This window comes from Rhinoraja longicauda, chromosome 6 (genome assembly GCF_053455715.1).
Source record: "Rhinoraja longicauda isolate Sanriku21f chromosome 6, sRhiLon1.1, whole genome shotgun sequence".
NCBI classification, from domain to species: domain Eukaryota; kingdom Metazoa; phylum Chordata; class Chondrichthyes; order Rajiformes; family Arhynchobatidae; genus Rhinoraja; species Rhinoraja longicauda.
In genome coordinates, this window is record NC_135958.1 from 79,985,057 (window position 1) to 80,000,238 (window position 15,182).

General features: G+C 45.4%; 1 protein-coding gene across 1 annotated transcript; it reads left to right on the plus strand.

Moving 5' to 3' along the window:
- The first annotated feature begins 3,340 nt into the window (after window positions 1-3,340).
- Window positions 3,341-6,011, plus strand: LOC144594968 (myeloid-associated differentiation marker-like). Its single transcript, XM_078401915.1, has one exon. It carries the CDS (start codon window positions 3,343-3,345, stop codon window positions 4,234-4,236), a length of 894 nt encoding a protein of 297 aa, XP_078258041.1. The 5' UTR covers window positions 3,341-3,342; the 3' UTR covers window positions 4,237-6,011.
- Window positions 6,012-15,182: the final 9,171 nt, after the last annotated feature.

A 15,182-nucleotide genomic window follows, 5' to 3' on the forward strand; every position in this document is an offset into this window, starting at 1 on the left:
ATGCTTGTTCTAGCAACCCAGAGGTGTCTGTCCTAAAACTGCTAATTATCAGTTTATGTCAGCAGAAGGCTCCCATTCTATGTGAACGGTGTCTGTGGCAAGCCTTTATACCGGATGTTCATGCTTGCATTTATGGATGGCCTACTTACACACTTAGTCTGAAATCTAGGTCATTGCAATCCAGCGGTGAATTTAATTTCTACCAATGGCAGCTAAGAAATTTTAATTCAATTAATAATATGGAATTTTCAAAAACATCTAGCCTGGATAGTTGTGTTGACAAAACTACTAAAAACCCAATCAGTCGTAATCATGTTGAATAGTGAAGCATGCCCACAAGGCTGAATGGGCTCCTCCTGCTCCTATATTCAATACCAATGGAAAAGTGGGTAGAGAGGGATGGGAAGGATAGGATAGAGATATATAAATGAAGTTGGAGCAGGGATGTGTTGTCCGAAGAGACAATCCCCTTTCACACCTGAGATTTTGAATGACTTTCTGACAACACGTCATGATAGATTACATCTATCATTAGACACGTGAAGTTCATTAATGTCCTTCAGGAAGGAGATCTGTCCATCTTAATCCACCTGACCCATAAGACTCTGCAAAATGTGACTTTTAACTGGCCTCTGAAATGGCCTATCAAACCTCTCATAACTGCTGATGATAAAATAGAGATTAAGCCAGATGGACGATTGGCTTAAGCACTGAATGGCAAAGTCAATCCACCTTGCAAAGTCTTCCTCACAAATATCTAGTGACAAATGGACGATGTGCCACAAACCCCGAGCACATCCTGTCCCACTGACATGTCTACCGGAGGTAGCACTGCTGTGATATACAGGAAGGAAGCTGCAGTGCTACAAGACCTAAACATTGTCTCTAGAATCCATGAAGGCTCGTGGCAGGAAGTCAGGTATGCGCAAGGAAACCTCCTATCTATCTTCCTCCATCAATGGATGTATCCTGCATGCTGAAAAACAAAGTAGCAAGGGCACAGTATTTATTCCAGGTGGAGGACAACTATGTGTAAGAAGGAACTGCAGATGCTGGTTTAAACCGAAAATAGACACAAAAAGCTGGAGTAACTATGGAGAGAAGGAATCGGTGACGTTTCGGGTCGAGACCGTTCTTCAGACTGGAGGACAGCTATGCTTCATCAAGGGTGACATGGTAGCTCCACCACTTACTGAGCTGGTAATGACTTGAAGAATGAACCAATATGAAGAGAAAAAATAACATGACTTTGTCATCGTCAGTCTACCTGTTGTGGATGTATCAGTGCACGGCAACATTGGTAAAGGTGACTACACATAGTCCATTAGCAGTCAATGTCTGCCTTCACACCAAGAACTTCTTCCATCATATGGTGTTGCACTACAATTGTCCTAAATGGAACAGACATAGATCTGGCAACTCATCCATGAGGCGGTCAACATTCAGTGCCAGCAGAAATGTTCATTGTCTCAGTCTGCAACCTTTATGCCTTGGACTTCCTTCATGCCATGATTGCTTCCAAATAAGGCAATCAGAACTGGTTCAAGGAAGAGTACAGAAGACATTCATGTGCATCGTGTGTATGTGACAAAATGATGTTTCCTCCAAATGTAGATTGATCCTTCTCTTAGAATTCCCTCCATTAATTTACACACCACTTGATGTCGGGCTCACCAGCCTATAGTTCCCTGGCTTCTCCTTGCAACCCTTTTAAATAAATGTACATTATCAAGATGAATGGGCTCCTGCTGTCTCTACATTCAATACCATTGAAAATGTGGGTAGGGAGAAAGTTAAAAAGCAGCTTGGCCAGATAGGAACATTGGCACAAAAAATATCTAAAATTCACCCGAGAATTGCAATGAGCAGATTTGAGTCGAGGTGATGCTGCAAATCAGCTCTGTGGTCAGTTCCTTGTACACCACATACAGCCTAAAGCAGTAAAGCCTGCCTTCTCCACTGGCTGGTTGCTCTGTCTCAGTAAAACCACAGCTTGTTCTTCACACTTACTTCACAAAGTGGTGATTTTACTTGATTAAAAGTAGCATCTCTGGAAGAAGCATCACAGAAATAGGCCCTTTGACCAACAAGGTCAGTGATCAGCAATTTACACCCATTACATTAACCCCTGTATGTTTCACAGCAGTTGTGAAACATCTCAGTATTCTCTAGGAATGTATCCTCCTCAATGCCTGTTAAAACATTGAATATAGCCTCCTTTTTAATGCTCTAGAAAAGCTGATGGTCCTGAAAGTCTGTAACTAAAATGCCTTTCCCCATAGAGAATACAGAGAACTAATCATTTGTGACCTCACGCATTCTTCGCCTCCGTGCAGATTGTGGAACTGACAGCACTCACCAACTTGACTGACTTTTTCTGACCTGGGGTTCAGTATGAAGGATGCTGACCCAAAATGTCATCTGTCCATTTGCCCCACAGATGCTGCTTAACCCTCTGAGTTCCACCAGCATTTTGTGTTTTGTTCAAGATTCAAACATTTGCAGTTGCTTGTGTCTCAATCCTTACTCAGATGTTTGAAAAAGTATACCTTTCTCAGGTCAACTAAGGATGAACAATAATACCTGGGGAATTTCAGGGAACCAAGCCGCAGGAGCTTTGACCGCCCCGACGCGGGGGCTTTGACCGCCCCGACGCGGGGGCTTCGACCGCCAGCTGCGGGAGCTTCGATCGCCCCGACTGCAGATGGTTCGACTACCCCGACCGCAGGAGAATAAAGAGAAAGAAGATTGGACTTTTTTGCCTTCCATCACAGTGAGGAATGTGGGGAATCCACTGTGGTGGGTGTTTATGTTAACTTTTATGTAATTGTGTGTCTTGTTGCTTTTTATTTTCATATGGCTGTATGGTAATTCGCGTATCACTGTACCTTAATTGATATACGTGACAATAAAATACCTTTGAAACCTTTGAGCCAGACAGCATCTCTGGAGAATGGGAACATCTCCAGAGATGCTGTCTGACTCGCTGAGTTACACCAGCTTTTTGTGCCTGATAGTCTAGCTGTCAAGGGTTGTGAACCAAACTGCTACAATACACTCGCCTTGCAAGCGGTGGTTTGTCAACGTCTTCCTGCGACTTGCAGCGCTATTATTGCGGTTTGGAAGCAGGTAGTTTCACATCAGGTAATCCGATTGTTCTTCAGCTCTGCATGGAGACAGGAAATGTGTGCACCCCGCCTCCCCCAATACCTACTGCAAGCGAAGATGTAACGGCGTCACTTCTCGTGTGGGGCTGACTTGCCCGCTGCATTCTCAGACACAGACCCGGGGCTGCTGGACGGCGGTGGTTTGGCCAGGGAGACATCGGGCCAGCCGGTGGAGATGCCGGTGAGGTTCAGCGACCCGAGTGAGCTGATCTCACCCAAGGCGGTGGCGCGGCTGCTGCAGATACTCTTTACCTGCGCGGCTCTGGGCCTGTCGCAGTCGGCGGGCAGCAGCCCGGGCCAGGATGGCGGCTTCACCGCGTTCGCCATCACCACCTGGTGCATCTCCTTCACCTCCACCCTCGTCGTGTTCGTGATCGAGTTCACACAGCTGCACAGCCTCTTCCCCCCGACCTGGAAGAACCTGTCGGTGGCGCTGGCCGCTTTCTGCGGCCTGATGAACCTGACCACGTCGCTCACCTACCCGCTGCTGGCGGTGGGAGGCGGCCAGGCCGCGCCGTGCCTGCGGCCTACGGACTGGAGCCGACGGGCCTGCTCCTACCACGCCGCCGCCACCGCCTGCTGCTGCCTGGCCGCGGTGGCGTACGCGGCCGAGGTGTGCGTGTCGCGGCGCGGCGGGCCCGGCAGCTACATGGCCAAGGGCCCGGGGCTGCTGAAGGTGGTGCAGCTGAGCGCAGCCTGCGGCCTCTCCGTCCCCATGGCGACCAGCGCCTTCCCGCCCTCCCCCGCGCTGTGGTGCGGTGCGGCGGCGCTCGGCGCCTGCGCGCTGCTCAGCCTGGTTGCCGTGGTGACGGCGCTGGAGTGCCGGGCCTGCTGCCCGGTGCCGAGGGAGCGACTCCTCGCCGCCGCCAGCGTCCTCGGCACCATCACCTACGCCACCGCGCTGCTCACCTGGACCTTCCACCTCAGCCAGCAGGCGGCAACGGCGTCCGGGGTGACGGACTGCAACTGGAAAGTGTGCCTGATGTCCACCGTGCTGCTCAGCATCAACCTCCTGGCCTACGCGGCGGACCTGGTCTTCTCCATTAAACTGAGCTGCTTCAGGAACTGAGCGCCGGACAATAGACCGGGGTATCTCCCGGTAAGTCGGCGCCACCGGCAACCCAACGTCGTGTCTCCAAAATACTGCGGACGCTGAGGAATCCGAGATAAAACAGAGAATGTTGTCTGAAGAAGGGTCTCCACCCGAAACGTCACCCATTCCTTCTCTCCACAGATGCTGCCTGTCCCGCTGAGTTACTCCAGCATTCTGTGTCTACCTTCGATTTAGATAACAGGTGCAGGAGGAGGCCATTCGGCCCTTCGAGCCTGTACGCACCGCCATTCAATGTGATCATGGCTGATCATTCTCAATCAGTACCCCGTTCCTGCCTTCTCCCCATACCCCCTGACTCTGCTATCCTTAAGAGCTCTATCCAGCTCTCTCTTGAATGCATTCAGAGAATTGGCCTCCACTGCCTTCTGAGGCAGAGAATTCCACAGATTTACAACTCTCTGACTGAAAATGTTTTTCCTCATCTCCGTTCTAAATGGCCTACCGCTTATTCTTAAACTGTGGCCCCTGGTTCTGGACTCCCCCAACATTGGGAACATGTTTCCTGCCTCTAGCGTGTCCAACGCTTTAATAATCCTACATGTTTCGATAAGATCCCCAGCAGTTACTCCAACATTTTGTGTCTATCTTCGGTTTAAACCAGCATCTGCAGCTTTTTCCTACACAGAGAATGTTTAAAGAGGCCCATGAAGTTCGAGGAGTGTCTGTGGAGAGAGGAATGTACGTACATATGTAGGAAGGAATAGCAGATGCTAGTTTAAACCGAAGATAAACACAAAATGTTGGAGTAACTCAGCGGGACAGGCAGCATCTCTGAAGAGAAGGAATGGGCGATGTTTTAAGGTCGAGTCTGAAGAAGGGTCTCAACCCGTAACATTCACCCATTCCTTCTCTCCAGAGATGCTGCCAGCTTACTCCAGCATTTTGTGTCTATCTTCGGGATGTGCATGTCTGGTCAGTTTGGAACAAGAGGACTTGGACAGATTATTGATCATGTACACGAGAACTCCAGAGATGCTGCCTGACCTGTTGAGTTACTTCAGCACTTTATGTCCTTTTGTGTAAACCAGCATCTGCAGGTCACTATTTCAACGTGTTTACCAAAATGGGTTTTGGGGGGGGGATCAGGAATTGGATACAACTGTAGGCATAAAGATCTGCAGATGCTGATTTACAAAAAAAGACATAAAGTGCTGGAGTAACTCAGCAGGGGGGGAATGGTCAGGCGATGTTTTGATCATGTTTCAATGTTTCAGTCAGTTTCTGGTGTTTCCAAAATACTGAGGAATCTGAGATAAAACAATCAAATCTATTTTATTCTTTACACGATCCACAATCCATGCTTATTTTGTAACAGATGGGGATTTCTGTTTGCCAGAAACCACACTGCATTATGAGCCATCAGGCAAAGGTTTTAATAGCCTGCCTCTTGCCAATTTGTCACCTGTGAAACTGGCTTAAGTCAAAATGGGGTTTCCATCTTCAGAAAATAAAAATTACGCCACGCGGCCACCAGTAATGTGCGGAGATGATTTAGTGGCTGTAAAACCTGTAAATCTACCTGATTTGTCAATGATAACATTGAATAGCTGCGAGCAAGTTTTAGTGCGTGGACATATGCAACTAAATGCACGCATATTTTGCAGACTTCCGAGTAATTTCCGGAAATAATGGATTGGAAATATCTGACGTATTTATGAAATATTCTTCATGTCAAAAAAATGTTTTTGTTTCTATTGGTATGAATGAGATTTTAATATTCGACAAGTTAATGCTCCTCAAAGAAAACATTTTTTACACTGTTTATGTATATATAGTTATTCTTGTATTTTTGTATTATTTTTATAAAGCTTGTTTATGATAATTCATTTACTTTCTTAATCTTGTGTCACATTGTGGTTTTTCAACAAACAAAGTCAGAGTGGTAGAAATCCATTCTACAGAGGTTGTGGAGTCCTTTTTGGCAGTTTCTTTTGAGGCCTGCAGAGAAACATGTCTCTTTGCTACTGGCAGCAAACCCAAGCCAAAGCAATGAGGATATCTATGTTTTGCACAGTGCAGCACTTCCTCCATACCCAGGCACAGAGTACAATGGAAACAACCACTGTAGCATTACATTATGGTGGTAAAACTGTGGAATTATTTGCCACAGAAGGCTGTGGAGGCCAAGGCAGTAGTATATTTAAGGCAGAGATAGATAGATTCTTAATTTGTACAGGTGTCGGAGGTTATGGGGAGAAGGCAGGAGAATGGGGCGAGGAGGGAGAGATAGATCACCCATGATTGAATGGCGGAGTAGACTTGATGGGCCAAATGGCCCAATTCTGCTCCTATCACATGATCTATGCACCAGTCATTCTGAGAAACCAAAGTCATGAAAAAAAATGAAATCAACTTTAGAAATATACAATGGGGAATAAATACTGAGTGACAGTGAAGCTGCAAGACTATTGGGAAAAACTAAACTAGTTCTCTAATGACTCTTCGGTAAGAAACCCTGACCTATCTTCTACGTCTGGCCAGAATAACGCCACTGAAATTGCCATGTAATTACCTAAATCTGCACCAAGTCAAGGAAATCCACAAGGTCACAGAGAATATGCAAACTCCACACAAACAGCACCCAGGAAGAGGATCAAAGCTGGGCCGCTGGTGCAGAGTGGCAGCAGCTTTGCCTCTCTGTCCTCTTCTCATTCTGTTGGTTTATCTTAGTCCTTGCAGCAACACACTGAATGCTTTTACAGCACAGACTTTTTTTTTCCAGATTTCAAAATATACTTTTATTCATTAAAAATATATGTAAATATATAGATTGTATGTAGATTGGGCCAAGCAAATTGGTAACAGTGCTGAGGAGGAGGATTTCCTGGCATGTAAACAGGACGGATTTTTAAACCAATATGTAGAGGAACCGACTAGAGGGCAGGCCATCCTAGACTGGATATTGTGTAATGAGGAAGGATTAGTTAGCGATCTTGTGCAAGGCCCCTTGGGCAACAGTGACCATAATATGGTGGAATTCTGCATTTGGATGGAGAGTGACACGGTTAATTCAGAGCCTAGGTTCCTGAACTTGAATAAAGGAGACTTTGAAGGTATGAGATGGGAATTGGCTAGGACAGACTGGCAAATTATACTTAAAGGGTTGACAGTGGAGATGCAATGGCAAAGATTTAAAGACCACATGGATGAACTCCAGAAATTGTTCATCCCTGTCTGGCGAAAACATAAAACTGGGAAGGCGGCTCAACCGTGGCTGACGAGGGAAGTCAAGGATAGTGTTAAATCCAAGGAAGAGGCATATAAATTGTCCAGAAGAAGCGGCAAACCAGAGGACTGGGCGAAATTTAGAACTCAACAGAGGACAAAAGGGTTAATTAAGAGGGGGGATAAAGAGCATGAAAGAAAGCTTGCAGGGAATATAAAAACTGACTGTAAAAGTTTACTCAGGTATGTAAAAAGGAAAAGATTAGTGAAGATGAATGTAGGTCCCTTACAGTCAGAGTGGTGAATTTATAATGGGAAACAAGGAAATGGCAGAACAGTTAAACAAGTACTTTGGTTCTGTCTTCACGAAGGAAGACATAAATAATCTCCCGGAAACACTAGGGACTGAGGATCTAGTGGGAGGGAGGAACTGAAGGGAATCCACATTAGTCAGAAAATGGTGTTAGGTAAACTTTTGGGACTGAAAAAGTTGGCGGATAAAAATGAAGGCGGATAAATTCCCAGGGCCTGATGGTCTGCATCCCAGAGTACTCAAGGAGGTGGCTCTAGAAAACGTGGATAATTGGTGATTATTTACAAGTTCTCTCGACTCTGGCTACGCTCCAGTCCACAGGAACTGATCCAACATAACTCCACTTTTTAAGAAAGAAGGCAGAGAGAAAACGTGGAATTGTAGACCAGTGAGCCTTACATCGCTAGTGGGGAAGACACTGGAGTTGATTATTAAAGATGTTATGGCAGTGCATTTGGAAAACAACATGGATTTATGAAGGGGAAATCATACTTGACTAATCTTCTGGAATTTTTTGAGGGTGTAAAAAGTAGAATGGATAAGGGAGAGCCAGTGGATGTGGTGTATCTGGACTTTCAAAAAGCTTTTGACAAGGTCCCACACAAGAGATTAGTGCAAAATTAGTGCACTTGGTATTGGGGGTAGGGTATTGACATGGATAGAGAACTGGTTGGCAGACAGGAAGTAAAGAGTAGGAATTAACAAGTCCTTTTCAGAATGGCAGGCAGTGACTAGTGGGGTGCTGCAAGACTCAGTGCTGGGACCCCAGTTGTTTACAATATATATTAACGTTTTAGATGAGGGAATTAAATGTAACATCTCTAAGTTTGCATATGACACAAAGCTGGGTGGCAATGTGAGCTGCGAGGAGGATGCTATGAAGCTGCAGGGTGACTTGGATCGGTTGGATGAGTGGGAAGAAGCATGGCTGATGCAGTATAATATGGATAAATGTAAGGTCATCCACTTTGGTGGCAAAAACAGGAAGGCAGATTATTATCTGAATGGTGTCAGATTAGGAGAAGGGGAGGTGCAACAAGACCTGGGTGTGCTTGTACATCAGTCACTGAATGTAAGCATGCAGGTATAGCAGGCAGTGAAGAAAGCTAATGGCATGTTGGCCTTCATTGCGAGAGGATTTGAGTTTAGGAGCAAGGAGGTCCTACTGCAGTCGTACAGGGCCCTGGCGAGACCGCAGCTGGAGTATTATGTGCAATTTTGGTCTCCTAATTTGAGGAAGGACATTATTGCTATTGATGGAGTGCAGCATAGGTTCACCAGGTTAATTCCCGGGATGGCGGGACTGATGTATGATGAAAGAGTGGGACGACTGGACTTGTGTTTGCTGCAATTTAGAAGGATGAGGGAGAATCTTATAGAAACATATAAAATTCTTAGACGATTGGACAGGGTAGATGCAGGAAAAATGTTTACGATGTTGGAGGAGTCCAGAACCAGGGGTCACAGTTTAAAAATAAGGGGTAGGCCATTTTGGACTGAGATGAGGAAAAACTTTTTCACCCAAAGATATGTGAATCTGTGGAATTCTCTGCCGCAGAAGGCAGTGGAGGCCAATTCACTGAGAGTTAGATTTAGCTCTTCCGGCTAAGGGAATCAAGGGATATGGGGAAAAAGTGGGATTTTGGATGATCAGCCATGATCATATTGAATTCTGGTGCTGGCAGGAATGGCCTCCTCCCACACCTATTTCCTATGTTTCTAAATACAGAATGTAGATACAAGGAACTGCAGATGCTGGTTTACAAAAGAACTTGAAATGCTGGGGTAACTCAGTGGATCTGGCAGCATTTCTACAAGACATGGATAGGTGTCGTTTTGGGTTGGGATCCTCCTTCGCTAAATTGGCCATAATTTTATTGAATGTGGTTAATGGACCTACTCCTAATCCTACTTTTTATCTTATTGGGTTTAGAATATTCTGATTCACTATTATTCCTACCACAATTTGTGACCCAATATATTTCAACCAGTGTGCAGGTGATGATATTTTACAACTATGTTTGCTCAAACAATTTGCTTTGAACCGTTGCTCCACCTGGTGGGCTAAAGGTAAACTGTAGCGTTGATTATCTCTGGATAACACTGACAAAGAAATATGAGACTGCAGATGTTGGAATCTTGAGCAAAAATCTAAGTGCTGGAGGAACTTAGTGGACCAGGCAGCAACAATGGATATTCTGGCTTTTGAGGGCGTGCAGCGTAGGTTTACTAGGTTAATTCCCGGAATGGCGGGACTGTCGTATGTTGAAAGACTGGAGCAACTAGGCTTGTATACGCTGGAGTTTAGAAGGATGAGAGGGGATCTTATCGAAAATAAGATTGGACAGGTTGTGTGAGTGGGCGGATACATGGCAGATGCAGTTTAATGTAGATAAGTGTGAGGTTATTCACTTTGGAAGTAAGAATAGAAAGGCAGATTATTATCTGAATGGTGTCAAGTTAGGAGGAGGGGGAGTTCAACGAGATCTGGGTGTCCTAGTGCATCAGTCAATGAAAGGAAGCATGCAGGTACAGCAGGCAGTGAAGAAAGCCAATGGAATGTTGGCCTTCGTAACAAGAGGAGTTGAGTATAGGAGCAAAGAGGTCCTTCTACAGTTGTACCGGGCCCTGGTGAGACCGCACCTGGAGTACTGTGTGCAGTTTTGGTCTCCAAATTTGAGGAAGGATATTCTTGCTATGGAGGGCGTGCAGCGTAGGTTCACTAGGTTAATTCCCGGAATGGCGGGACTGTCGTATGTTGAAAGGCTGGAGCGATTGGGCTTGTATACACTGGAATTTAGAAGGATGAGGGGGGATCTTATTGAAACATATAAGATAATTAGGGGATTGGACACATTAGAGGCAGATAACATGTTCCCAATGTTGGGGGAGTCCAGAACAAGGGCCACAGTTTAAGAATAAGAGGTAGGCCATTTAGAACGGATATGAGGAAAAACTTTTTCAGTAATCTGTGGAATTCTCTGCCTCAGAAGGCAGTGGAGGCCAATTCTCTGAATGCATTCAAGAGAGAGCTAGGTAGAGTTCTTAAGGATAATGGAGTCAGGGGGTATGGAGAGAAGGCAGGAACGGGGTACTGATTGAGAATGATCAGCCATGATCGCATTGAATGGTGGTGCTGGCTCGAAGGGCCGAATGGCCTACTCCTGCACCTATTGTCTATTGTTTATAATGGAATGAAATGGACAGATGACATTTTGGATTGCGACTCTTCTTCACACTGAAGAAGTTTCTTGTCCCAAAGCATTGTCCATATTCGGTTATAATATTACCTAGTAAACAAAAGGAATCTATTTACTATAGTGTGTAAGAAGGAACTGCAGATGCTGGTTTAAACCAAAGGTAGACACTAAAAGCTGGAGTAACTCAGCGGGACAGGCAGCATCGGGAAGGACCCGTCTGAAGAAGGGCCTCGACCCGAAACGTCACGCATTCCTTCTCTCTAGAGATGCTGCCTGTCCTGCTGAGTTACTCCAGCTTTTTGTGTCTATCTTCTATTTACTATGGCATTGAAATCAGCAGCCTGTCACCTGTATCTGAGGCCTTTATCTATTTTTCATAGAAACATAGAAAATAGGTGCAGGCGTAGGCCATTCGGCCCTTCGAGCCTGCACCGCCATTCAATATGATCATGGCTGATCATCCAGCTCAGTAGCCTGTACCTGCTGCCTTCTCTCCATACCCCCTGATCCCTTTAGCCACAAGGGCCACATCTAACTCCCTCTTAAATATAGCCAATGAACTGGCCTCAACTACCTTCTGTGGCAGAGAATTCCACAGACTCACCACTCTCTGTGTGAAGAAATGTTTTCTCATCTCGGTCCTAAAAGACTTCCCCCTTATCCTTAAGCTGTGACCCCTGGTTCTGGACTCCCCCAACATCGGGTACAATCTTCCCGCATCTAGCCTCTCCAACCCCTTAAGAATTTTATATGTTTCTATAAGATCCCCCCTCAGTCTTCTAAATTCCAGCGAGTACAAGCCCAGTCTATCCAGTCTTTCCTCATATGTAAGTCCCGCCATCCCAGGGATCAATCTGGTGAACCTTCTCTGTACTCCCTCTAAGGCAAGAACGTCTTTCCTCAGGTTAGGAGACCAAAACTGCACACAATACTCCAGGTGCGGTCTCACCAAGGCCCTGTACAACTGCAGCAGAACCTCCCTGCTCCTAAACTCAAATCCTCTTGCTATGAATGCCAACATACCATTCGCTTTCTTCACTGCCTGCTGCACCTGCATGCTTGCTTTCAATGACTGGTGCACCATGACACCCAGGTCACGTTGCATCTCCCCTTCTCCCAATCGGTCACCATTCAGGTAATACTCTGCTTTCCTGTTCTTGCCGCCAAAGTGGATAACCTCACATTTATCCACATTATATTGCATCTGCCATGCATTTGCCCACTCGCCTAATCTATCCAAGTCACTCTGCAGCCTCCTAGCATCCTCCTCGCAGCTAACACTGCCACCCAGCTTCGTGTCATCCGCAAACTTAGAGATGTTGCATTCAATTCCCTCGTCCAAATCATTAATATACACTGACCTTTCATCTCTAACCTTTGTCACCATCTCCACCAATCTGCCAATCACCCCTCACCTGTATCTACCTACCACTTGCCAGAGTTTGTCCAACCCCACCAGCTACTCCCTCTACTCCAATCTTGATCCAAAACATGGTCTGTACATTTCCCTCCACAAATGCTGCCTGACCCGCTGAGTTCCTCCAGCAATTTGTGTTTTGTGCAAGATTTCAGCATCTGTAATTGTGTCTCCTTTCAACAATCTTAATGTATTTGACATTTCTGTTATACTAATTTTTCCTTCTATCCACATAACTACCCTTTCTTCTCTCAAGGTCCCAGATCCCCTGTCATTCTTTCCAACATCTACTTCCCCTCACTTTGAGATGCAGTGACAGATCTTTCCTGAGGTCATTCTTCTTGTACTTCTCCGGTCGCGGAACTCCTTCGTGGGTGCCGGGCTCACCGAGAAGCAGTCTCTGGTTTACGAACACGGGCCTGCACAGGTGCTGGGGCGCGATGTGGGCCTTCACACACCTCCCTCAGCAGCTTGCAGCGTCACGTCTGCAGCTCGGCGCTGACTTCTGATCAGGTAATTATACATACATATAGTGGCCCTGTCGAGATGCAATCCTAGCATCCCTTACCGAGCTGGAAAGCATTCATCTTTTTTTTTTCTTTAGGGCTCTATTTTAACTTGTTAATCTTTTTGCTTGGGTTTTTCTTTACCTTTCTAGGCTAATCACCAAACCGCTGCCACCATGTTGTAGTTCGTGGTCCGGTATCTGTTATACCTTTGTTATGACTCTGGACGGACCACAAGTACACGTGTTTAAAAGGTTTAAAGGCTGGAGCTTAAATCCAGGCTGTTTATTCCACAGCCACCTGGAACTAGAGTGACCACCAAATCACCTCATTCTCTTATATACATGTTACTACACGGGCAAACAAAATAGTCCTTGTGATACAACAAAGTAGTCCTTGCAATACCACAACAATTCTGTCATTCACTGAACCAGAACTTCTCCAGTTATGACAAAGGATCATTGATCTGAAATGTTTCCTCTGTTTCTCCCCCCATGGATGTTGCCTGACCTGCTGAGTATATCCAATTATTTTTCTGTTTTTTATTGCTTAAGAATGATACTTCTTTTCCACGACGTTAAAAATAAATCTTCATTTTTATCTCTCTTGAACCTGTGCATTTGTTAAGTAAATACTGGAGACAGTAAAAGGTTCTTTGACTGGAGGGTGGTGGTTGAGCGAAGGAAATCATGGAACCTTCAGGATCAGGTCCAACCAGATTTGACAACTCAAACTCAACTGCAGGTGGGCATGGGGATGGGTGAGGTTTGGGAGGGGGGTGGAGGTTTGCAATGAAGGTGGTGGTATTAGCCAATGTTCACAGTCTGAATTATAGGGTTATGATCCTGCTGGAAGTGTATGAGTGCAAATGATGGGAACAGCTGTGCAATGTAAATTATCTCAGGTACAATATGGCCAGGAACCCAGGTGTTTGGTGAACACACAAACAGTCAGTCAAGCTAGGGATGGGAGGAAATGATAGCCTATTGCATGTAAATGATACCACAGGTGATGTTACATATAGAAACTACAGTCTTCTGGGAAGACTTCTCTATACTTTTGTGTCTTGACAAAAAAACAATTTTTCACTGACAAGTTTTCCTTATTCTTACCTGCAGAACTGACTTCAGAAGCTTCCTTGACCACAAGAGTGAGTTGATGCTCACAATGTACTAAAATAATTTATTTCAGGAAATATGGAGAAACAGTTACCCCTGGCATTTAAGTGACTTGTAGATTGACGTATGGATATGGAGGGATAAGGATCACTTGCACAGAGATTAGTTTTACTGCATCATGTTTGGCACAGACATTGTGGGCTGAAAGGCCTGCTCTTGTGCTTTACTGTTCTTTGTTTTGTGGTGGGGGGAATCAAGAAAGGCCATGAGAAATGAAATCGCAGAACAATTTTCTGCATTCATCTCAGTATTAAACTGGACTTTCTTTTCCCAATGTCTGTGTCTCTTCTGGAGCTTTCATGACCAAGATCGATGTGTAGGAAGGAACTGCAGATGCTGATTTACACCATAGACACAAAATGCTGGAGCAACTCAGCGGAACAGGCAGCATCTCTGGAGAGAAGGAATGGGTGACATTTCTGTAAATGATCCCCTAGTGTGTAGGGAGTTGTTGAGAAAGCGGGGTAACGTGAACGGGTGATCGATGGCCCGCGTGGACTCGGTGGCCAAAGGGCCTTTTTCCACCGTGTATCTCTAAACACAGAACTAAACAATCTAGAACTAGGGGATCACTGCTTAACATTACTTGTCACCTGGGTTAGATTGTTTTTTTTCTCTCAAAGGGTCATGAGTCTTTGCAACTCTCATTTGTCAAGAAAACACTCAAAGCAGAATCTTTATATATATTTATGGCAGGGGTAGATAAATAAGAAAGCAAGTGGTGAAAGGTTACTGTGGGCAGAAAGGAATGTTGAACTAAGGTTCAACATAAATGGCAAGTGGCCTGTTCGTGCTCCTAAATGATATGATATGTTTGTAAATTACTGAATGATACAGAGATATGGAGCCAAGAAAGGTGAATGATGTGCACTACAAATCAGTGGTCCTTTGTAACATCCTCGGTGAGGGATGTTTCTTTTCACCATCGCCTTTTTCCAAGAATGAACCTTTGTGAGCCCAGTCTTTGAGCAGAATCCCTCACATTGGTCAAGGGAAGACTTAGCACATTCTTTGTGGTTCCTTTTCTCATTGCTTCCGTTCGTCTCTTTCTCTCCTGCCCGACAGGCAAGGTTCTTTGAAGTGGGACGATCCCTCATACGGGCATTGCTGCTAAACCAGTTT

What these genes read in the sequence shown, in the direction of transcription:
- LOC144594968 (XM_078401915.1), top strand. Translation starts at nt 3,343, where the DNA reads ATGCCGGTGAGGTTCAGCGACCCGAGTGAGCTGATCTCACCCAAGGCG.